Below are 25,915 nucleotides of genomic sequence, written 5' to 3'. Positions count from 1 at the left end.
CAAAACACACACCATTCCCATGGCCTGACGTGTGCATGCATTTTTTTTTTATCATATGACTTCCTGTCTTTCAGGCATATTCTTTGCTTCTCTGTCTTTCATTCTCATTTTGAAAACTATTTTAACTGCTCCTTTATAGACTTGAGGATTAACAACTCAAATCCCTTTTTGGTTTTTAAGATATTTCCACCTTATGTCTAAAACCAGCTTTGCCGCTGACAGTCCATTATGTGAGTTTTACAAGGTTAAGGCGAGTAGAGACAGAAAAACGACAGCATTAGGCATTTGTCGAAATGCCTAAAACAACCTATGTTTACATTTACCTGACAAGAAAGGACCTCATCTGTCTGGCTGCATGACTCATAGTATATCAGAGGCAATGCCAAAAGTCGGGTGGTGTAATTATGGCATCAAAGAACCTTTCAGGGGTGGCAGTTAGCGCCGATCAGAAGGTCACTAATAGGAGGTCCGTGGTCCAGATCCGAATCCAGACCCTGTCTTATCCAGACCTGGACCTATAACTTATATAACTTTAACTATAAATCAGTCCTGCAGGTTGATAGGCTAATGAAACACTTTACTACTTCCACTGCTTCTCTGGTAGATGTTAGTTAGCTACCAATGAAGATACGGTAGCTCGGTTTTTAAGCTAATAAAATACAGAGTAAAAAAAAAAAAGAAAAGTAAATTTGTTTGCAAAAAAATCTTTTGCTGTTCTCAACAGTATAATATTCAGTTGTATATGTATGTGTTTGTATTAATAACCCAACTGTAATACTGATGGGCCGCCACTTCAATATTTAAGCTTTGATTAGATTGCTCTATTTCAGCTAAAGCTGATGCAGACACCGCAAGTTGAGACAGACAAAAACACCTACACATATACATGCACACACGCAGGTACACAAACACACACACACACACACACACACACACACACACACACACACACACACACACACACACACACACACAGACCGTGCCATATTGTCCATTATAGTGAGAGAGAGAGAGCAATCACCTCTAAAATGTTTGCGGCATACGTTTCCAAATAATAACCCATCCATTAAACCTGTCTCGCCTCTCCTCTCCGTGCGGTCAACAACCTGCTCAGATGTCGTTTATAGTGACAACAGATTATGGTGGACTTAGTGGAAAAGCGGCTAAGAAGTCGACTGAAACTCCATTAAGTCGCCAGCTTAGAGAGGCTTCTAAACAGGAGCAGCTTTTTTCCAGCAGTAGAAAGACAGTGCACATTAGATAGTGTTTTGATTTTTTTGAGAGCTTCTGATGACAAGCTCTTAACCAATTGCCACCCAGTCAGTTTTTTTTTTTTTCTCAGAATTCTTCTTTATTCAAGTGCTGCAAGACAAAATGCATTTCTGGAAGTATAAATGAGTAATCCTTTCAGTGCACTCATAATTGTAGATGCTATTTGGTCTCTTTTAAGTTTTATTTTGTGTCTAGAGATTTGGGTTGTTGTTCGTTGCTGAAAGTGTGCTGTTTTCACACAGTGAGCCCACGTCACTTCGCTGTTTGCCATTTAAAAGTTCACTAAGGTTTCATTTAATCACCGGTGCTGAGATGCACTCCATACCAAAGCTGGTATTTTATCCTACAGCTCACCTTTCGTTTACAGGCTTGGCGCTCATAAGCAGCCGGTGTTATTTCCTGTGGAGAGTTTCATCAAACTAAGTTAATTTGGGGATCAGGATATGAGCCATAATGAAGATAAATAGATTACTTAAATTTGGAATTAACATAGAATGGCTTCCTTATGCTCAGTCGGAAATTATATTACAGTACATCAATTGACAAATTACAGTCAAAAGGTGCTGCATTATAAAACCCTGTGTGTGTGTGTGTGTGTGTGTGTGTGTGTGTGTGTGTGTGTGTGTGTGTGTGTGTGTATTTGTTTATAAAGAGTCTGAACCCTAACGTGACTGAACTGCCTCTCCTCGTGCACAGCATGGTTTCATTATAATGAAGACGAAGCAGGTTAATACTGACACTTGTGGGTCAAAATCTTCTCTTTCCTGCTTGGACTTCAGGGCATTGTATTGTGCTGGTGCATTCATCTCCACACCAAGTATATGGAGATAGATAAGTGTTTACAATGCTGAAATAACTGTTGTTTGGTCGGAAAGGGCAAGAGCAAATAGTGGTTTCTAGTCCATCTTGCAAATCTTTTTTTCTCAATATTTAGATCTTAAATAGACGAACACATACGCATACATATATGTAGCACTCTGTACATGTTGTTCTTGCTGTGATTATATCAGATAACACGTTATGCTGTTTACCTCTGCTCATCGATTATGCAACACGGTCATGAGGTCAGTGTTGGAATGAAGAGCCAACTCTGTTCCAACTCTGGCCCCATAACCAGGAGTCTGTCCTCTCCGCTGCGTTCTTTGTGTCCTCCTGTCTCTGTGCCTGTGTCCGCATCACTGTGTGATTGTTTATTGAGAGTTTTACAGGCGTCAGACACCAGGTCGATAGAGTAGTTACATCAGGGAGACATTTTATGGGTGCGAGGGTTAAATGTTTGGCCCGGCTGAGGATGAAATAACATCCTAATGCAGACTATTTCCCCTCCTGTCATCAGCTCCACACGTGAGCTGGGAAAATGTCATCTGCTCACTGTGTAATTAATGCTGCATATACTTCAGAGTCTTCATCTCTTGATATTTGTGTCCAACACAGTCAGCCTCTATCAAGTGCTGTTTTTCTCTGACAGTTACAAAACTTCAGCCATCGAGAGTCGCCTTCTTGGTTTCACCTAACAGGAATCTGTTTTTTTGTTTTTTGGGTGGGGGTTTGAGGTGGTGGTATGGAGGGTGGGGTGGGGTGGGGTGGGGTGGGGTGGGGGGGTGACTAATGAGGATTCCTATCAGTATTTTGGGAATAATTTGGCAGAAATGCATAATAATATTTTCTGGAAGTGTTGAACATATTTGTAGATTAGTGACTGTCAAAATGATGAATACCTCACACTGAATTCACTGGACTATAGCTGTGATGCATTTGGAGGTAGAAGATGCTCCGAGACACATATTCATGAATTTGTGCAGTGGAGTGAGGGGGACTTGCCATGAGCAAATAGAAAGTTATTTTTGGCCGCAGGAGATGAGCATAAAAGATCAATAACACCAAAGACCTACTTTTTGTTTGAGTTTTTGGGAAGTGGTGATGAAAGACAGTGTACGGATGCAGATTGAGCGAATGAATATGAATCAGTGTGTCGCAACAGAGCAACATGTGCTGTGTTTGTGTTTGTTCCAGGTGATGAAATTGCGTAAGCTGGCTCAACAGATTGCAAACTGTCGTCAGTGTCTGGAGCGCTCCAGCGCCCTCATCACGCAGGCCGAACAGAGCCTGAAGGAGAACGACCACGCCCGCTTCCTCCAGACCGCCCGAAATGTAGCAGAGAGGTGGGTGATGTACACAAACATACATAATAGTGACGTAGAACAAGCGATGAAGTCTTTGCTTATATCAGTGGCTGTTTGATTGTCATATTTTTTCTCTGACTATACATCACTGGTTAGAGACCTGTTCAGGTGTTCACACCCTTTCACATGCCACTCAGGAATATCTGCTAAAAGACCAGAAACATGAGACACGTGAACAAATGCACTCACAGGCAAGAGCTCATTTCTGCCGTCCTTGACTTTGTTTACTACTGCAGCCTCCGTCTTTGTGCTGTTGTTGTTTCCTTTTTATTTAAAGTGTAACATATACTAAGAAGCAGCACTGATTCCATGTGATTCCATGTGATTTCATTCATTGTAAGTAGAGGCAAGAGCAGAGTGCGTTAGACTGCTCATGCCCACTGTAGTCTCCCTCTCTCTCCTCCTCTCGGTAGAATCACTGGTGTCACACAGTAAAACTTTTTTTTATGTATTTGACAGTACAAATTTGTTTTTGTTTTTTTAATCAAATACCTACAACGAGTTTTCTGTATTAACTTTTTTCCAATCTTAGAGTAAGGCTTACTGGTGAAATCAGCATTATATCAAACCTCTCTGGCTGCTGCGATCAATGTCAGGCCTCTGTTGAAAATCATCTATCATTTAAAGGGCCGGCGCTGCACTTTCTATTTCCACCTGCATCGTTCTGTAGGCAGGCCAGCAGCTTTCTCTCTCTGTCTCTCGCACAGACAAAGACCTGAGCAAAATCTGCAGCAAGTGTAGCATCTTTTTCTTTCTGGCCCAGACTCTGTATTTTTTTTTTTTTTTCCTAGCACCTGCCTGAGCGCTTTATTGACCGGCTGCTTTCTCCTCACTGAGGAACAAAAGTCTCAAGGACTAGTGCTGGTCTGTGCCCTGCTTTACTCTGCTCTGTAACCCTGCCAGCACTGTGGTTCAGGCTGGCTCCTGCCACAGACAGCTCACTAATGCTCAAAGCAGAAGTAGGCAAAAGTTTCTACAAAGCTGTACAGACTATGGAGTCAGTGTGTCAATGTGTGTCTGGTTTGTCTATGTTTTTGTGGACTCTGTGGGTTAACACACAACACCGAGGTAGGGATGTGGGGCAGGAGGCAGATCTGTTTGAAAGTGTGAATTTCCTATATCTTTTACGTTCTCTTTTACATTTTCTTTCTCTCTCACCTTTCCATGTGTCACTGATTCTGTCTACCACCTCTCCCCTCTTGTCACTTCTCCGCTTTCATTTCTCTCCTCACATTTCTCCACCTTTTCATCACCTCTCACCCTCTTTTTGCCCCTTCGCTCATTTCCCCTCGTCACCTCATCTGACCTCTTGGCCCTCCTCCGTTCCCTCACCTCTCTACCCTTCCTTGTGACATTTTTTTTTCCTTTTCATGTCCTCCCATGTCCTGGCCACTACTCTAAAGGGTTGCCATGGCGACGGCCTCCTCCCAGGTACTCATCCCTGATGTAAACCTGAATGAGGCGTTTGACAACTTTGCCCTGGATTTCTCCAGAGAGAAGAAGATTTTAGAAGGACTAGATTACCTAACAGGTAAGAGTTGATTCTGCTGCCGTCATCATGACAAAACCTTGAAACTTTGCTTTGGGTGGTTTAATGTTATACAGGACAAATAGTCCTCTCGGTTGATGAATTTCTCTGACAATTTGGCATATGAAACCCTTTGTATAAACTTATTTACATGTATGCATCCAAGCTAAAACGTAACTTACCCTACAAGGTTTTCCTATACTAGAGAAAATGAACAATTTATATTACCAGGTTAAGAAATGTATCCCAGCCACCAGCTGGTATGAAATTCATGTAACCTTTAGTGGGTAATTTTTTTCATCAATCCATCATTGTGTTTCTAAGAATTACTTCTATATTAAATCAAACACTTTAATGATGACAATTTTTTCATTTCCGTCTCACTATGAATCATAATTGTCGTTTCCTCCGGATGTAGCTCCCAACCCGCCATCCATAAGAGACGAGCTGTGCACCGCCTCCCATGACACCATCACTGTTCACTGGACATCCGAGGACGAGTTCAGTGTCACCTCCTACGAGCTGCAGTACACCATTTACACTGGCCAGACAAATTTTATCAGTGAGTCACGTAACACACACACACACACACACACACACACACACACACACACACACACACACACTGATGCACCAGCCCAAAAGAACCACAAAGAAACTCACTCACCTCTCCGCAGTTACAAAAAGAATTAAATTGGAGCAGCACAATAGTTCCAGTATTCCTCAGTCTTATTTTCACTGTTTTCTTATGTTCAATATTTTATTCAAACTGTGTTGCATAACCTAGATTTTCTGTCCAGCTTTAGTATTTGTTGTCCTCCATGCTCGTATTTATAGAGCAACAGAGCTGACTTATCAAGACTTACTTGTTACAAAAATAGGACATACACATATCATGAGGATATGCTTCAAATAGATTCACTATTTAGTATCTGGGATTATGTGAAAACTCTCCAGACACAAGAGATGAGAGTGTAAAATCACTGCTGTCCTTTTTCAACCTCTTCCATTTCTCCCTGTGTTCTAGCTGTTTAATTTTCGTTTCAGAGTTGTAAAAATGTCATGATTTATATTTGGAATATTTTTTGCAAGCATTTTAGAAAAGCTAGCAAATTCTGCTAAAATTGTTCGTACACTGTCTCATCTTGTGTCATTAATCAGTCTCCGCCTAGCCAATGTGAATGCTTCAGTCCCTCTCTTGTTACATATGTTCTGCGTTTAGTTTAGCTGCACTGTACAGTGTGCTGCAATGTTTTGGAGCAGGTGGTTAGATTCTGGTTGCAGATTAAGATCCAACATCACCACCATGTGGCAATATTGCCTGTGTAATCCTTAATGTTTTGGCTCATACCATGAGAGCAAATTCCCTTGTTACAGGCAAGCCCACCACCATGGTCGCAAACTGTGTCTAAGATTTTTGATCCTTTTCCCATATTTTGTATGTTATACCAGAATGAACCACATTTGTTTTTTCCCATAATTGGTTGACAAATTCACACTGTCCAACTGTAATCAAATATAAACGACTCATTTGATTGCAATCCTGTAAAATTTGATGAATATTTTCCCACAGTCTGGGTTATGGTGTAAGATTAGTGTACATTTAAATGGCGTCAGTTTTCATGGGTCTTACTCTCTTAAACCCCCCCCCCCCCCCCCCATTAGCTAATCACATTATCACTGATTAATTGATTGATTGATTGCTGGGAAAGAAAGACCTCTGTGGAGGAGGAGAGCGACAGGAGAGCAGGTGAGGATCTGAGTGGATAATGGTTACATAGGGGAGTTGAAAATTACCACTTACTGATATGAGGAGGATATGATTAATGTACAGGATCGTGCACATTCAAGCGTACGGGCACACACACACACCTGCGCCTCTCCCCTCTTTTCCTCTCCACTTTGATCCTTTCATCATCTCCTCTCCTCCCCTCTGTGTAGCCTGACATTTCTCCATCTCAACATGCGACTCAAGTGCCCCAGCCATTTGAAACATCAGGATACATTTCAGCTGTGATAGACTGAGTGACTCAGATATTCAGCAATGTGCTGCCACAGAGCCCTCAGAGATTCACAGGAGAAACTGAGAAAGAGAGAAAGCCATTTAGCTTGCCATGCCACTTGAGTTTTTGCCATAGCATTTTTCTGGGACTTTCCAAGTGGCTAAATGCTCCCACTTGAGCTCTATCCTGGCTCTCTCCTTTTCTCTCGTCTGGTCTCATCCTCAGCCTTGGGCCTCCCATGAGGAGGTGAATAGGGGTTTGTGGGGTCTTGTGAACCTTGCCTCTGCAGGAGCATCCAAGCAGAGCAGCAGAAAATAGAATCAGCAAGTAAATCCAAATACCATGGAGAAATGTAAGCAGTGTCAAAACAGCCAAATATGACTGTTAGTAAAGATGTCTGCACTGTAATTGTGTAGCTGCTACCTGTGGCCCATTGCAAGATGCAAATATCCCAGCCATCCACATATTGTGCATTCATGCCTCTGTAAATGGTTGTTTTCCTTCCTGAGTATTCACATGTAATATTCAGCTTTCTATCCTCTACAATACACGCACACTCAGACATATTGTAGTCAGTCATCTTTTATCTTATGACCTTGATTCCTGCGATGAAGATCAAAACAGATGACAGGAATAGAGAGAACAAGAAAGAAACAGAGTAGCTGAGTGTAATTGTTGATTAATTGATCTAGAAAGGGAAAACGGTCAGTGTTGATTTGCACTCTCTTTAGTTTGTGCTCTGTACGCCTCCGTGCCGCCGACAGTCATGGCCAGAGGTGTTTTTGGTTCGTCCGTCTGTCCCATGAACGCAATATCTAAGGAAAGCATGCATTGAGGGAATTTCACAGAACACGTTTTTGGCCATAAATCCAGGATTCATACGCTAATTATGACAAGATACACTTAATAACTTTTATTTAATCCTTTCAAAGACTTCACTACATATATTATATGAGTCTGGACAGACATGGATGTAAAGTGCAACTTGACTGTTTGGTGGAATTACAGCCGCAAGGCAGTAATTCTAGTATGTCAGACAGTAACGCTGATGTAAACACTATGTTTATATGACCTTAATAATTAAATGCTACATCCTAATGGTTTCATCAATAACATGACACTAAGAGGTAATGATGGCCATAAACATTGTGCTGATACAAATTTAACCAACTGCTCAGATTGATGTCAGGGGCCTCCAGTGGTTGCCTGGCAATCTCACAGATTGCCAGTTCAGTACACTATTTCCCGTATTACTGTTTAGATTAAACAAACCAGATATAACATGTTCATTACTCAGCTTTAGAAGTGTTGGTAGGTGGATATTCTTTACCTTTGGACAGCAGCAGGCTAGCTGTTTTGGCTGTTTTTAGCTTGTTTCAAGTCTGTATGCTGAACCAAGCTAACCATCCTCTGGCTGTATAGCTTCATCTTTAGCATACACACATAAAGTGGTATCAATATCCACATCTAACTCTTGGTAAGAAAGAATTAATGCTCAAAATGAAGGTAAAAGTAAACACATTTTTCAACATTCTGACCACATCTGTTTTGTATGGAAAAACAGGAGAGTAATTTAAAATGGCACAGCCTTGTAATTGCCTTGTGTTGACTGTCTTCTGACTATAACTACAGAGCGCCAGTTATAGTTCTGTGTCCATTTAGTTTGCTTTAATGCCTCTCCTGGTGGCCAGTGGCTGTCATCTACGTAACTTGCTGACTGCAGGCTGAGAAGCCAAACATCCTCACTAGTTCCATGATAGTTCTTCTATTGTTTTCTATTTCTAGGAAAAGAACAGTTTACTCGTTGAAACCCATTTACCATCTGCATTGCTCAGCTGAAGCAATTTTACTGTATCTTTCTGGACTAATAGAAATCCATATGTTTTTCTGGGAGACCTGTATGTTAACCACACCAGCGATACCTACCTGCTGACTCCAGCTGCTATCTGTTGTTCATGTGTATTCATAAGCATTAGCCTGTGGTGAAGTATTAACATGATTATCAAAGGTGAAAAGCAGTATCGCAGCGGGTATTACGACAACCCAGAGTTTGGTAAAAATCTCTCTCACTCTTTATGACAACAAGGATTTTGTCAGAATAATAGTAGTGTGAATCTTTGTAACAATGTTCGATGAAATGATGATGAGTTTTCTGTCGTTGCAGACAAACAGTACACTCTGTAAAGTTATGTAGAGGCACCAAGAGATGGATGTCGGTGCACAGCTTCTCATACACAAACAGACTTTACCTCCATAAGAAATTAAAAAGAGTGGCATGTACACAAACATGCAGCACATATCCATGCAGCCAAACACACACACACACACACACACACACACACACACACACTGTCACAATTAACTCTATATTGCATCATCAAAAACTAAGCCTCTTCCATTCCCAGGATACTTTGTGTTTCCATTCCCTTCTCATGTGGCCACTCTTGAGTCAAGACACACACACACACACACATACACATACATAGTGTACACAAACACACAGACTGGATGCCTGGATGAAAGACACCATCTGATCTATTTCCTCTCTTTCTTCAATGACGCATTCACTTACTCCAAAGCAGCACAGCTAGCATCAGAAACCCCCTTTTTTTCAGCTGCAAAAGTAGTGATATAGAGTTACTGTGTACTGACCTAATTTGATTTCGCAAAAATTGAGAGGTGCGGATGGAGATCAAAAGCTTTGAAAATGGAAAGCAGCGTGAAGTCCTTCTCCCTTTTCTTTCCCTGGATCTCTTTTTGAAAGCCCACAGAACATTGTAGCCCCCATAATTTTAACAGGATGTGGCTAAAACGACAGGTGGGAGGCGTAATTTTCTTAACAACAAGGGACAGCTGTCATAGTTGAACAACAATCTTCCCTTTAGTGAGGAAAACAGCAATTGTATTTCATTGTTGACAGTGGATGCATATTTATTAAGACGAGGCTGAAATAAAATGCGGTTGAATCTGCTGGCTGTTGTCTTTGTCTTTCATCTTCTAAAGGAATATGAATGCTTTCTCCAGTGTTTTCTTTGTGTGAGGAAAGCTCGTGGAAGTCCGCAGATATGTAGAGCCTTCACTTCAACTTTAAGAGTCCCTTCCCCTTCATTCATTCTTAAAGCTGCCTCACTTTTAAAGGCCTTATTTGCGTCCCGTGAAGTATTTATATTTACAAGCAGACTCTTGGTTATTACTTATGCATGCTGTTGCCATCTTGCTCAATAATTCACAACGCATCCTCACCAGAAGGGACATGGCAGGCATGGCCCTGAGAGCCTTTCAGGGTTTTTATTTCCCTGCAATTCTGCACTGGGGAGTAAAGATGAGACAATGAAAAGGATTATAATTCTACTTTCAGCTCTACAAACATTAACCTCAGCTGTAGTTCGACTAAACAAGATGCTATGTTTGTTTGTACAGCATCATCACACCTAGCTAACTGCCATATTTTCCAAATTTTGTAATATGTGATTCAAGTAACCAGTGGTCCTCCACACAGCCTTCCACAACAACTCTGCCAACTTTAATGCACTTGAAAGTTGTGTATTTCAGCTTTAAAATTGAGGCAAACACCATTTCATATGTAAAAAAAAAAAAAAGAAAGAAAAAAAAGTAGTGGTAATGTGGTGGGTCAGTTAAGGTGAATAAATTCATCCCTGTTATTTCACACAAGACTAGAGACCAAAAGCGCATCCCATTGTAGACAATCCTCTCCTCTGCCCTGAGCTGAGATTTCCCTTTTATCCTTCACAGTCGGCTGCAGCTGAGAGACTGAAAAGACTGTGTTTAGAAGCAGGTGACTGCAGAGCCAGCCCAGCCATTACTAACCCTCTACTGCAAGGCACTTCGAATCAAAGCGCCCACCAACTGGGGTCATGTTGGAATTGCCCATGTTTCCATACATTTGAACAGTAAAGCTGTCACACTCCTTTGCCCTCAGGCGCTTACTACAGAGATGCATTTGTCTTATGATGTGAGTCCCTTGTTCTTAATGGGTACTATACTAGATTCAGCTTGGTCAACACACAATATCACCTCAGGGAGTGCGTCATGAATAACCTGATGGAAAGGTGATGGGATGGATCAGTATGTATACATAAATATCGTATGGTATTGTTGAAAAAAAAAATGAGACACTGCTCTGACTGGATTCTGGGGAGAATTGTTTTCACTCTTGTTCAACACCAATGAAAAGATTCACAGCAGGACTCACTGTAGCTCTGCTTACCCAGAAACTATCAACAGAACTTGGTTACTCATGCTATGTGTGTGTGTCTGTGTGTGTGTGTGTGTGTGTGTGTGTGTGTGTGTGTGTGTGTGTGTGTTGTGTGTGTGTGTGTGTGTGTGTGTGTGTGTGTGTGTGTGTTCCCGTGGATCTGCCAGGTTTGTACAACTCGGCAGACAGCTGGATGATCGTACCTAACATCAAGCAGAACCACTACACGGTGCACGGCTTGCAGAGTGGCACCCGTTATATCTTCTTTGTCAAGGCTATCAACCAGGCAGGAAGCCGCAACAGTGAGCCAGCCCGCCTCAAAACCAACAGTAAGTGAAGGCCCATGTGGCACCTCTGCCTGCTTTCCTATGAACATTTACAAACCTTGTAAATTTTGTTTTTTGATATTTAATACAATTCAAAGTCTGTCTTTGTCCTTTGTGCAACAGAACTCACAGGCTTTCACTGCTCAGAGCTTTTCCCAGGGGGTTATCTTTGATTTATAAATGAGTGGAAGATAAGAAGCAGATTTAGGACTAGGGTAGATTACGTTTTCATTAGTAACAGAATATTTATGCATTGCTTTTGGTTTCTAGCCTGATTGTTACATTTTCTGTCCAGAGGGCAACAAAGTGAAAATGAAAGGAGGAACCTGAAACAGCACCTTGACAGATTTATGTCAGAAACATTTCATTACATGTTCCATGAGCGCTTCCCTGAATGATTTCAGGCTAAAAGTAAGGATGTACATGAATGTCTTTAAAAATAATTCACAGTGAGCCATTACTTTTTAGTCATATTCCCAGAAGGAGGGACGCCATCATCTTTTGACTGATGCATTGAATCAGTTTCACAGTTGCATCATCCGGGGCAAAGAATTTGTTCCGAAAAACACTCTTTCTTGTCAAAGACCTAAACAGTTCCCAAGCCGTGGCTGTGCATTGCTGTGGTCACAGGATAAGACGCCATTATGACTGTGATTTCAGTGGAGCTGCAAATGGTAGCTTTGTTTTTTGCAAAGTTGTAGCACAAAGTATTCTTGAGTTGGGTGAATGTGTCTTAATTGCTTGAAGCGTATTGTTACCAGTCGGGTTTTTTAAGGTATCAGGCAGAGCATGTAGTAAAATATATCCCGCATCAGTTATTTAGTTTTACCCCTAAGGCTTGCCTGAATACTTCTGAATTTAAAACTAGGCATCAAGTATTGTAGGATTATTTAGGTCAGTTCACGGTACATAGAAGTATGTGCAGCATTATCTTACTATTTACAGCTTTGTTATAACGCAGACTTTAATCCCCCCAAGAGTATGCATAAGGTCTTATGTCCATTTTACTTCCCAAACTTTGCTGCTATGTATTCGCAGCACCTTAGTCAAGTAATCTGTGGTGTGGCTTAAATAACATGAGATGAAGAAGGCATCAGTGCTAATTTAAGACATGCTAGTAGCAGAATTCAGTATACAGCGAATATGACAGCTTCCTCTTTCCTTATTTACCTCTCCTACACACCTTGTCAGCTTGTACTGAGTTACGCGAAAGCATCACTTTTAGACTCACATGTACCTCTGCAGATGTTGCAGGGATTAAACCCCTCCACACCCCTCCAAACACCAGCACCTCTGTTCCAAGCTGTTATAGTTTCTGTTGGATGTTGCACAACAACGGCAACTGGAGAATGTTAATAGGCAGCATGACATCTCCCTTTTGTCGCTTGTTTTTTTGGTTGACTGTTCCTCTCTATCTTTTACTCGGCTAAGTCACCCGGGTTTCTTGTTTAGCAGCGAGTTCCTACACTTTGAGGAAGCTGTCTTTTTGACATCCTCTCTTCTTCAATATTCATACTTGTTCCTTGGAATATATAAAGAAGTTGCTTCTCTAACTAGGTGAAGGCAGGTTTTCGCAGACAGAAAAGATGATGTTTAATTGACACGTTTTCTACCTTTCAGTCTGTATTTCTTTTCTCTCATTTTCCCCCTAAAGTTGTGGTTTCTGCTGCAGAATCTTGTCCTGGCTTTGAACTCTGTTTTTTTCGTTTCTTTTATATGCTTCCCCACTTAACAAGATGGGAGCAGATAAACAGAGAATGTGTATAAAAGCCTCAACGCTGATTTGGGCACGTAAGGCTACGGCGAACCTAATATTCATACTCACATAGAAATAAGAAAAAAATAGAGAAAATTCAGTCTAGAAAATGCTACACAAAGGTACAGGTGTATAGCATAACAAACAGATCCTACTTCAAGTTAATAAAAAGCCTATTTAGGCTCAGCTGTGGCACAATAAGAGTTAAAACCTCAGCAATATAGCTAATTTAGGATGTGCCTCAAGGGTGCTCAATAAAATTTTAAATCAGTCTTAAATTGCAGCAGTAGTGCAGCGAAGCTAAAATGGAGTTGATATGCCAACTCCTTGTAGCTGCTGTCAGGAGTCTGGCTGTGGTATTTAGGATTAACTGTAATCTGGATACACTCTGCTGGGTAAAATAGGTGTGTGGGAAACTGCAGTAGTCAAGGGATGATCTCTCTCCCTCTCAGGCACTGCACACACATACTAAATGGGCCTGTTAGAAGGGGGGAGGTCCAGCGGTGGCACCAGATACTGAACCTGAAAATAATAATAAGAAATATACTCACTACCAGATTTTGAACAAGGGGATCGATCAACTGAATCCCACACACACACCGGAGAGTCCCAGTATGTGACTATTTTAGTGTATCTTTCCTTTTAAAAGCCTTGTGTGTTGCTCTATGTAATTAAATGTGTGCTCATCTTAAAATGACAACAAACATGTCAGCTCAATCTTCAAGTACGCTAACTATATAACTGATATAACAATCAATCTTGGATTTAAGCCATGCATTGTCAGAACACATACTAAATGAATAAAAAATATTAGCAGGAGATCTTTCACCAGTGTGAGAGATGAGAGGAACAAGACTTTTGTGATGTCTGTTTGCGGCTGTAAAACTGTTCGGTGTTGCTTTAAGCGACTATAATTGATAGTTTTAGCTGCTGATGTACTTAATGCTTTATGGGACAAAATTTGATTGGACCCTTGGACCTACTGGTGTTATGGAGTTGATATTAAACTGCTAAACGATCAGTTACTGCAATCACAACTTGTATTTTCCCTAATCTAGTCTGTGTATAATTTTGTCCACATTGTCACTCCCACTTTATCTTTTCATTAGATTTTGAGATTTGATTATTGCTTTGCATTGACAGATAAAGCACAGAGTATATGTAGCTCTTAAAAGTTAAGTTCTTAGAAGTGCTATTACTGGTGGGAATGTTCTCTCCAGAATTATGTTTCTATAGCCAATAGGACACAAAGGCATACTTTGCATTTTATCCCTTTTTATGTTCATATTACCAATTAAATATATGTTTTTAGTTATAAGCGACAAGGGGGCCCTTAAAGAGAGTTTCCCCCTCTCCACCACTACACCTGTCCTGCATATGAAGCTGCCATCTGGTACTTTTAAGCACAACAGGTTTTAGCTTCTGCCGTCATCCATCATATCACTGGCCCTCTCATCTGAATCTGTGCTCCCTCTCATCCCGCACACCCAAATTCTTCTAGACACGCCCTCCCTGTTGGACATGGAGCATGTCAGTACTTAAGCTCTTTTCTTATGGCATCAGAGTGGATTACTGCCTCAGTGTGATGCAGGCACGACTTGTAGCTGAGGAGCATTTAGAGGTGAAGCGCTGAGTATCTGGAGCTGGCAGTTCAGCTCACTGTCACAGATGCTCAGGACTTGCCGCCTTACTGGGAACAATATAAATAACAGTTAGGAGCAGTTAAATTTAAAATGTCCTCCCTTGATACAGACAAATGATGAGGTGGTATAGGTGTTATCTTTCATCGTCAGTCTCACTTCTATTACATTGCTGTCTCTCTCGCTGTCTCTTTTTCTCACTCTCTCACAATCCAGCTCAGTCAAATGAAGCTTTATTGGCATGACGTTTAAATCAAATGAACATGTTGCCATAGCCCATACCCCATCATATGTATGTAATACATATAGGCTAATGCATGCATTACAAAGTAGTAGATACATACTTTACACTGCGTAGAATCATACCAAAATAATTACTAGTAGTACACAGGTATAAAGCAGTCATACATTACTCTTCTGCCAGTTGTGCCACGTTACATAACAGGCAGTTTGAATGGGCTATTTTCTAGGAAGGGAAGGCAAGACACGCTCCCAATATTTTGAATTTTGAATTTCAGCTTTCTTTATTGGCCTTATGTACAAATACATTTGTGGCAAAGCCTCATGGGAAAGAGAACGGTGGAAAAAGGAGTAAAATCAATGATGATTTTTAGACAAACTAGTTGAAAATAATAATGAGCATTAATCAAAATGATAATTCATTATTATTATCGTTGATATTATTATTATTATTATTGTGTCCCCTGTTGTTAAGGTCTACATGCTCCATGCATCTTTAACACATAGATTACACAAAAAATTAAACATATCTGACCAAAAGCCAAATTTGATCAGGTCATACATCAATGAATACTGTGAGGTGTGGTTGAAAGCACTGAAAAAAAGCTAGTAAGTGGACCTTGAGTCAAGAATATTTCTGTCAAAATTAAGCCTTTTTGCATTCATTACCATCTATATTTTGAAGTTAAGTATAGTACAGAGTTTTAGCACAGTATATAACACTGACTAGTTTAATGTCCAAAACTTCTCTTGTATAATGTTGACATATAATGTTGTATAATTTCTCCCATGTCTCTCCTACTCGCTGTCAGTCCTCCTGTTCTCTGGCAGCCAGTGCTATCAGGGGGAAACGCTTGTCCACCCACAGCCAAGTTTGGTTGAGATTTTGAGCCTCTGATTGGCAACCGACACTTCTCTCTGCTGCAATGGTTTCGACAAGCTGTCAAAATAACAAAAAAAAACAATCCTGTATTTTTATCCATGATTGAGGTTTTTTTGGTTTTCATTATGGCACCTGCACCATGTGTGTTTGTGCATGCATCTGTCAGTTTCTCATTTCTTTGTCCCTCTTTCTGTCTCATATCTCCCACTCTCTCCTCCCCCTTTTTCTCAGAGGAATTGGTATTCAGATTGAAGTGGCTCACTCATCTGTTCTGGTGAAGCCGAGCAGTGTTTCTGGATTAAAATGGGTCACAACAAAACTGATCACAAATATCTCACTTTGACAGGCTTATTAGGTTTCTCTATAGACTCTGCTGCCGTACGAGCTCTAGTAGCAAGCCTTTGAGCTGAGAACCACAACTTCTTTCCTTGCTCTTGAAGTCTCTCGTTCTGTCTGTGGCTAGATTGGAGGGTTTAGCTGTCACATTTTTTAAGATGAGAGGCTCTGGAGGCTTTTAGCCTAAGCTCATCATATTTCAGGCAGAAGCTTGCAAAGCAAAGAACGCAGTCACACAGATACTGGAAAGTCATGCATCACAACTCCCTGTTCTAAAGAGTAACTACTTAGTACACCCAAAATGCAGCACTGTATAACTGTAAAACAAATCTGAATGTGGTAAACTGTGTAAATATGGCAGCACAAAAGCAAGCACAGGGGAGCAACGTCAATCAATTTCCAGCTGTATTATGTAAATTGCTGCAAAACAAAGAGCAAATTAATCAAATAGTAAAATGAACAATAGAAATCAGAACTGTTTTCAGAGCAGCAATTGAATAAACTGCTCTAGTTTGAACTCTGAGGACACAATCTGTCACAATATTCAAGCAAAGGTCATTCAGGCACCTGAGGTTTTACATCACAACAACAACAAATACTGAAATAAGATTTGATGGAACTGCTAGTATTGGAAACAAATGAAGGATTTTGACACCGACTTGTTTTTTCGAAAGGCATTGTTAAAGTCTGCTCTCTTATGCAACGTCTTGTCTTGGCCTCAGACTCTTCATGTTCCTCCTTAATGTCCCTCTGTAACCTCTCTATTGGCGCGCCGTCCTCTGTTACCCCTGGCTATGGCATATGATCTCTTCTTCTGGTGCCCTTTCTTCAATCTTTGTGCCATCTGTCAATTCATCCCAGAGGTAAAGCCTTTCATCTCAAGATGCCGCGACTCTCTGTCTCATGGCGAGGAGAGGCCACACACGCTTATTGTAATCCCATACAGATGTACACAAGCTGACGGTTTGTATACACATTTGTGGGCGTGTAAATGCCTGCATGTTTGTCTGACAGAGACACAGAGAGGGAGGAAGAGGAAAAACAAGACATTGTTTTGCTGCTGCAGCATCTGCCTTCAAGGGACCTACTTGGCATCGCGATGACGACACCTAGAATAACTTGTGTTTGAGGCTATTTGCATAAATGTATGAGGAAGGTCAAGGGCAGCAAATTATGTGAAATTGATTAACAGCAGCAGGGAGCCAAAAAGCTCTGGAGACCATTGAAAATTTAAATTGTTATCGTTATCAAATGGTATCCAAAGGAAATCATGATAAATGAAGAGATATGATGACATTATATGATATGATGACATGGTACCCAGGAACATTAAAGGGGAACTCCACCATACACCAAAGTCTGTTTACAGGTCTTACAGGGGAGTACTACTACATACAGCATGTGAAAAAAAGTTGCATAAAGCCTTTCGTGGCTACAGAGGAAGCTGCACAAAATCTAATGAGTTGAGTTGATGAGTTCGAAAGAAGTGAGCTTACCAGACCTCTACAGATTATCTCTGCATGAGGCTAGCAGCTCAAAGTTACATTAGTCTCCATCAGCATAACACAGCTGAATCTCCAACTTCACTCTCGGCAGTCAAGTTGCATTGTAGGTAATGTAGTTTTGACAAGGAAGACAAAAGTGTGGAATAAAAAAAGACGATATCATTGGTTCTGCTACATTCATTTTCATCCTTTTTTTTTATGTGTATATATAAAAGCAGAAAGTCCATCATGAGTTCGACCATGCTGTAATACTACACTGGTGGAGTGCTCTTTCAATGGCTTCACCCATCTACTGCAGTCCTGTCTCGTGCAATTCAGCTGGTTTGATTGAGACAACATTTAAAATCATGTTGTGAAGTCTTACAGCTTTCACAGGCTTTCTAGGTCACACCAGTGAAACCACTCATTGAACGCTGAGTGGCTCAGAGTGAACACAGGCGCTAATGCTGTAGTATATAGCGGTATCACTGTGCTGTTAGACGCTCACAGCTAACATGAAGTAACACATCTTCTTGAAACACGTATGAATTAAGTATGATGAAGAAGGCAGCTGAGAAGAGTGTGTGCGTATGTGTGTGACCTTTCGTTGCCGTGACCATACTTCTGCATTTACCTCAGAGCGAACTGTGACCAGGCTCTTACACGACTATCTTCTAAAGTGAAGGAAAGGGACCTACAAAGAGACAGAGAGATCACGGAAGTGGATGAAAAGTGGCAGAGTTAGAGTAAGAGAGGGAAAGTGTTGAGTGAATAAGAGACACCAAATAGCTCTTTGCAGGCGTGAGTGTCTGCAGACATGAGTGCCCTCAATCCACTGGTTTTTACCCATTAATACAGTCCAGGCCTCAGCGATGTACACAGATTGTCAAAATAAGATTGAGCCAGTTGCAGTTTGTAAACCTTAAGTCAATGGATAAGATGTTCCCTTCATACAAACAAACTAATATTAGAAAATTAAGAATAAAATCATTTGTTTTCTGTTACTAAGCCTCATAGTTTGCAGGTATTATATAGATTTTTCTCTCATTGACTCCAGATTTTCAGGCCTTTTTCAATATTTAAAATGAATACAGATAAATTCTTACATTCCTTTTTTCTGAAAAACAAAAATAATGAAGCTTATCAAATTAATTCAAAGCCAAACATGCATCTAGTCACTTTAAGATTAAAAAGTCTGAGCCGCATCTTCTGGCGAACAACATAATAATCATTATATTTGTTTTTAAAGCACCATGTTTTTATGCATTCATAAGCATGAAATCGAATTAAGGTTGCGCCCGAGTTTGGTCACAACTTATTAGAGTGGCGGCTGACAAAGAAATCACATTAATCTCGACAGCTTTTATTAGATTGTGCCCTGTTTATGCTTTTTAATTGGCAGCCTGTCTCAGTAATGAATTCATACCAACAAGACACAAAATTGCAGTAGAGGAGGAAAGCAGTTTGTTAGTTTAGGACAGAGGAAATGGCTCAGATTTAGACTGAGAACAGCTTCATGAAGGCTGTAGATTGGTACAGAGGTCTTACATTATTATCATGGAGTATGTTTCTGTATGTGCGTGTTTCTTTCTTCTGTTTAGTATTCCCATCCTGCAGGCCAGTGACTATCATGTCCGGTCACAGTGCTTCTCACAGTGTCTGAGTTGATTGCACATGCAGTTGGCAGTCAACTTTTAAGATGTGATTTCCTCAGCTGAGGAATCAGCACATGCAGCCAAACTGAGATCAACCTTTTTTTAAGATGTATTTAAGTCTGAAGGCTGTTGATGTGTGAAATGTGAATATTCTTTTACTCATTGTATTCACACATGCACTGATATTTGCTTTCCTCACAGGTCATTGAATGTGATTTTTATAGGAAGGTAAATGATTAATTTTTTCTAAATGTAAAGGGTACATTTGAAAAAAGATCCAACTCTGTTTAAAACCGTATACTTCCCTAAAATTCTCCTCCCTCCCTGACTAGTGATAAGCTGCTCGGCTGAGGTACGAATGTGTGCTTCCACTACAACTAGCTCTGTCCACATTCCAGCCTCCTAGCTTGGCAACTGCACCTGAACCACTGTGTAAAGCATACAAACATCTACATCCACTTTTGTCATTTTGCAGAACAAAGCTGCAGCATGGTGTAAAGTACCTACAACATAAACCCAGGCTTAGATATGTCTTCATAGAGCAGCTCTATTGTTTTAAAGTGAGGACTACGCTCCATTTTGACTGAGCATATTGTTTGTGTCAAAACAAAAGCTAATCTGAATGCATGCCGGCATTCAACTAGGCAGCTACTGTGCTGACAGTCAAACACTGGACTGTTGACTTTATGATGTTCGTCATTCTGTTGGTAAACTGTCCTGCGTGTCCATATTGTGTGTACGTAGCGTACGAGTGAGTGTGTGTATATGTGTGTGTGTGAGTGTATGTACAGTATGTGTGTATTTCTCAGATCCCAGTCCCTACATTGAGTAAGCAGCTAAAATCCAGGCTGAAAATATCACAAGTCAAGGTGCCCCAGGGGTACACGTACCTCTTTACTTCCTGTAAAAGGATCAGCAATAATATTTACCCAGCATCCATCTCTGATGACAGGCCTCAAGCTACCACACAGCCCCTAAAGTAAACAGTAAAAGGTGGAGAGGAGACGAGGGAAAAGGGGATGAGAGGAGAAAGGAGTGTCGGGAGTAAAGGAAGAAAAAGAGGTGAAGAGGAGGATAAAAAAGGAAAGGAGACCGCTGTCCTTGTGGAATAGTGGTATATGATGCATGCCTTGTAATTACAATATTTCCTGTGTATCTCTAGGTCTATTGTCAAATGAAGGCAAAAACAGCAACAACAAAAAAACTCTAAGGAAAAGAAGGAGAGGAGAAAGCAAAGAAAACTGTATCTGAAATGTTTCCTTGCCAGAGAAAAAGGAAGAGTAGGTGCTTTTAAAATATACTGGGCAAAAATATCAGTGCAACACTTTTGTTTTTACTCTCATTTTTCATGAGGTAATATAAAAGATCTAAGATTTTTTTCTATATGCAGAGAGGGCTTATTTTTCTTAAATGTTAGCGTTCACTGTCTAATAAATGTCTCTTTTCAAAGTAAAACTGCACATTTTAAAGTGGCCTTTTATTGAGACCAGTCCAAGGCACACCTGTGCAGTAATCATACTGTGTAACCAGCGTCATGATACAACACACAGGTGGTCAGGTGGATGGATGATCTCGGCAGAGGAGAGGTGCTCACCAACACGGATTTAAACACGTGTGGACAAAAATTGAGAGAAATAAGCTTTTTGTGTGCTTAGAAAAAGAGTCCGATCTTTTATGTCAACTAATGAAAAACAGGAGCAAAAACAAAAGTGTTGCGTTTATATTTTGTTCAGTGTAGTTTAATGTGAAAAACAGAGCAGCGCCCTTTTGAGGTATCAGAATAAAGGCACATTGATCTTAATCATTTATGAATTTCTGTCCAGCTCTACCAAGCAACCAATAGGAATTGCACTACCATGGATCATCTTCCTATATGTGACCAAAGCCTGATATACAGTAGCCATTTCCTCTGTGCCACAGGCCTTACATTATAATGAAAATGGGCACAGTCAATGCCAAATACACCGTCCTGGTGCTGTAAATTGTCACTACATGTGCAGTTGAAAGGAGTTCCAAATAAATACACTGCTAAAGGTTTTCTAACGGATATAGTGCCCAGTTTTATAAATGTACAGAGCTTTTATAAAGAATGAAACAACATATTTACCACCTGCTTTTAAAGCTTTTTGTTTTCTTCAGGAACAGATGTGGTTGGGGCTAAGTGCTACAGAAAAGGAAGTAGGAAAGTATTTTTGGTTTTGGTCTTTTCATGGGATTTGTTGGCGATAAGGAAAATACAGAATAACACCAGCCTTAACCTTTCAATTTTAAATCTGCAACTTTCCACATGTTGTCCTCCAAGTACAGCAAAATGCAATAAAAAATAAAAATGCACTATTGCATTTTTAACATTGTCTCAGCTCTTTGTTTCCAGGTAGTCTCATAGAGTTAATGGCATTGACCTTCATGGAGACCTGACTGTACTATAAATATATTTTCTTTATTGGAACTGTCAACAAGGACATGTGCAATCCAACACCCCGATGAGCTTTTCTCATTAGCTGAATATACAGCAGCAACGAGTTTTAATGTTCCGTCATAATCATGGGATATAAGACAGTTCATTTTACAACACTGCCCTTTTCAACAACATTGTCACATTTTTACAATGCAGAGCAGTTGGTGAGCCAATTAGAGCTGATATTTAACATTTAAAACCATGTTCTGTCTTTTGACTTTTTGGGCTTGAGTTTTATGATGTGTTCACTTGCTCAAAGTGCCGTCCTCCATTCACTGAGCAGGTGAAAATGCCAGCAGGTGGATGGGAGTATAGGGATTGTGTTGACTGGGAGTTTTGTGGTTTTTTGTTGTTGTTGTTGTTTTTTTTCTCCAAGACAGACAAGAGACTGAATGTGAGCTGTGATGTTGATCGATAACAAGCCCATTTTTTATATTTTCTTGTTTTTATATTTATGCAATACATTAATTGTATCTGCATTGATACAGGAGTAAAAAAGACTTGTATCATTAAGGCAGGAGTTTTAATAAATAACTACATTTACACACAAAATAATACTGACAGTGACTCTGTCTTTCACGTGCTTTTACTTAAACAATTTCAGAAATGTTCGTTCAAAAAATGTGTTCTTAATCACAGTGAAATCCTACACAGACCCAGAAGCCTAATTTTTCTAGCAGTGGTCTCCGAAGACTCTGCTTAGTTCATTAAAGGGTGAAGTTGGAGGAGATGGGAGACTACTGTTTGACATTTTCAGCTTTTGTAAAAGTTCAGTAGAAAGAGCCAAAAACTGCTCAGCAAGAGGTAAGAAGACAAGGTGTGAAACATGTGAATTTGCCAGGAATTCATACTCCTGCTGTGCTATTGCGTATCACCAGCCATGCTGTATGATGGATGCATTTTTAATCTCACCAGTGTAAATCTGTGTCCTAGCCGTTCCATGAAAGTAGTCGGCACTGTTGGATTACATACCACATTACATGTAGATCAGTCAATTAGAAGCCAAGTGGCGTGCAGTCATGCATTTTAATGACACAGAATGATTTGCAAGTTCAACAGGGATGTGGAAACCTGTAAAAAGATATAAGGTTGCATTAGTCTGCTGATGTGTCAGGAGCGCGCTCTGTGTCCCTGATGCTTCTGTTTCTACTGCAGTAATTGTTTAGTTATGCAGTAAAATGGATCTTTTTTTTTTCCTATCTCCCTCATTACAGAGGCAGCTCAATCTATCCCTCAGCAAAAATGTGAGCCAGGAAAAAGAAGTAGCGTGAGTGAAATTGACTGAATTGAAATAAAGTAGATTACCAAGATGCTATCCGAGTGCAAGTATTTCAACAAGGACCCAGTGGAATGAAGTTGGAATGAAGTTGCTTTTTTACAAATGCTCAACAGTAGCCCCTTTTGTTTCTCTCCACTCCTTTTTTCCATGATGCTGTTTCTTTTTGTGCTTTACGAGTTTCCATTAAAGACTTCCCAGCCCGAGACAATGTACAGCTTTAACGCAGTCAAAAAGAGAACAGTTATCACCTCTGCAGACAGTTGCAAACATCTTTAATTACGAGTATATTATTGCAGAATGGACGCAGACTAATCACTGACACTGCTAATGAATCCAGTCTTTTCCATTGTCCTGTCCTGTCCTGTCTTTTTTTTTTTTTTTTTGCAATATAGGACCTCTACAGCACATGAGTGTGTGTGGCAGCATATTTATAGATATAACAAGACAACACTCTTTTGTAACAGTTGGTTATTTGATAATGTTTTTCATTTAATATGGGCGTTGCTTCTACAGGCAGCTTATTTAAAAATAAAGGTTATGAACTTTCTTAGACGTAAATATCGGCTATTTATTTTGAATTAGTTTGAATTTAATCTGTCACTCCACACTGGTTCTTAACACCTTTAGGCCAGCAGTGTAGCACTCCAGAAGAAATCAAAGTTGGCATCTTTTTCCGAGTGCTGCTGGCAAATACCAGCGTACTCACTGAGACTTTGGGTCTATTCATTTCATGGCATCTCTGCAACATGAGGGAGCTTCAGTGGTGGATGAGGTACTCAGATATTTTACTTATAAAGTAAAGGAAATACTACAGCGTAGAATATACTTCATTAAAAGTAATTAAGTCCTGCGTTCAGCCTTAAGTAAAAGTACAGAAGTACAACAGCAAATATACTGAAGTATCCTAATGATCCTATGATCCTTTACATGTTTGTGAAACCTGTCTGCAAGTAACTCATAGCCACAGCTGTCAGATAAATGTAGTGGAGTAAAAAGTACAGTATTTCCCCCTGTGGTGCAGTGACGTAGAATAGTATAGAGTATAAAGTAGCATAAAATGGAAGTGAAAGTATGAGCACCTCAACAATTAATTAATAAATTAATTACATCACTAAATGTACTCTGCTCCTTTCCACCACTGATGAGCTTGTGACTTGTAGAAATGGCTGGCTTCCATTGAGTTCCTCAAAACAGACAATTAAAATTATACTTAACAATGCAAGTAAATGGTTCACAGCATCGCATGAAAGTGTTGACCTGTTGACCAGTTGCAGACGATGATGCTTTTGAGGTTGTGTGAGGAAAAATTGCAACAGTTTGGTTTGCCAGCCTGACAACATTATAGCACCCAAAGCCAAATGCAACAGTTCTGTCAGTGTTGCACCTGCCATTTTGCTTGTAAAAACCCTCACTTACATTTGGAGTATCCTGCCAGCCTCATGTACATACACATTTATTCTCACATACGCAGAATTCAACATTTAAACCCAAGCTTATTATGCATGACTTTTTTCCATTCATAAGAATCCTGCTGGCATTGGTTCAAAACATTTCCACTTGGCCACTTACTGTACGTCTGCTTGTGTGTAGGCTGGAATCCATGCCATGTGTGTGTGTGTCTGTTTGTCCTCTGCTGTCACGTGTGTCTCCCCTTCCCCAACCCTGGGCCCAGCCCGGCCTCTCAGGAGTCATCCCCTGGAAAGGCATGACAGAGCCCCAGTGTTTGGAAATGGCTGTGCTGGCAGCGATAAGCAGTTCAAAGAAGAGAGCGCATTAATGTAATTGGCTGCCAGCAGCACATTGGCCTCGTCGTCTCATATCCACATGCGGTAACACACACTCACCACACAGATTATTGAAGGAGAGTGTATGAGAGAGGCGAGAGGATAGAGAGGATGAGAATGAGAGAATAGGGGAAGAGAGATGAAGGGAAGGACAGATAGAGAGAGGGGAGGAGGAGGAGTCGGGGTCCTCATTGTGTCGCTCATTAAGCCGTGGGAGGCTCAGGGAGGCAGAGAGATGAGATGAGAGGTGTCAGAGTTAAATGTCAGGTCTGGAAGGGACGCGGCTGACCTCCATGAAACCTACACACATACACACACATACACACACACATACGAACACAGAGAGGTAGAGAGGGGATCTTCTGCCGAATCTTCAGCCTGAATTCATCCCCTCAACTTCTCCTCTCCCCCTCACTCCTTAACTCCCCTCTCTCTCTCTGCCACTCACCTAGTTTTACCCTCTCAATTTTCCACCCATTACACCCAAATTACTGGTGTCATTGCAAATTGAATTCTTGCGTCCGGATAGCAGCATTTCCTCCGAATAGCCCCGAACACTACCTAGTGCATTGGAAGTGAAGGCTATTTCCTTCAGCTAATTTCGGAGTCTGTGTGATGGGAGGCACAGAGGAGAATGCCGGGTGGCTTCCTCCACTGTTATGAAATGTTTTCACCAAAGGCTGTGAGCAGCTTTGAAGTTCAGACTTTCGCCCTTGTATTTCAAACATCCTCCTCTTCTGTGTGTCTCCCTGTGAGTTCTCTGCTAGCACTTCTCACCCCACTTTCTATTTATTTTCCTTCTTTTGCTGCTGCTTCGAGTTAAAAATCATGCTCTAATTTTTATTCTTACTCTCAGCTCTTTCGCCCTCTGA

The 25,915-nt window shown here is 40.6% G+C and overlaps 1 protein-coding gene across 5 annotated transcripts in view; it reads left to right on the top strand.

Annotated features, from left to right (window-relative positions):
• mid2 (midline 2) overlaps window positions 1–25,915 on the top strand; it is a 142,246-nt gene that overhangs the window by 111,236 nt on the left and 5,095 nt on the right. For all 5 annotated transcript variants that reach the window (XM_056382335.1, XM_056382333.1, XM_056382336.1 and 2 more), the window contains 4 exons: window positions 3,286–3,434; window positions 4,859–4,986; window positions 5,402–5,545; window positions 11,370–11,531. In XM_056382335.1, the coding sequence (XP_056238310.1) occupies window positions 3,286–3,434; window positions 4,859–4,986; window positions 5,402–5,545; window positions 11,370–11,531 (583 nt within the window). The remainder of the gene's footprint in view (window positions 1–3,285; window positions 3,435–4,858; window positions 4,987–5,401; window positions 5,546–11,369; window positions 11,532–25,915) is intronic.

This window comes from Seriola aureovittata, chromosome 8 (genome assembly GCF_021018895.1).
Source record: "Seriola aureovittata isolate HTS-2021-v1 ecotype China chromosome 8, ASM2101889v1, whole genome shotgun sequence".
Taxonomy (NCBI): Eukaryota; Metazoa; Chordata; class Actinopteri; order Carangiformes; family Carangidae; genus Seriola; species Seriola aureovittata.
The sequence above is the reverse complement of the archived record's forward strand: the minus strand, read 5'-3'. Positions and strand labels throughout refer to the sequence as shown.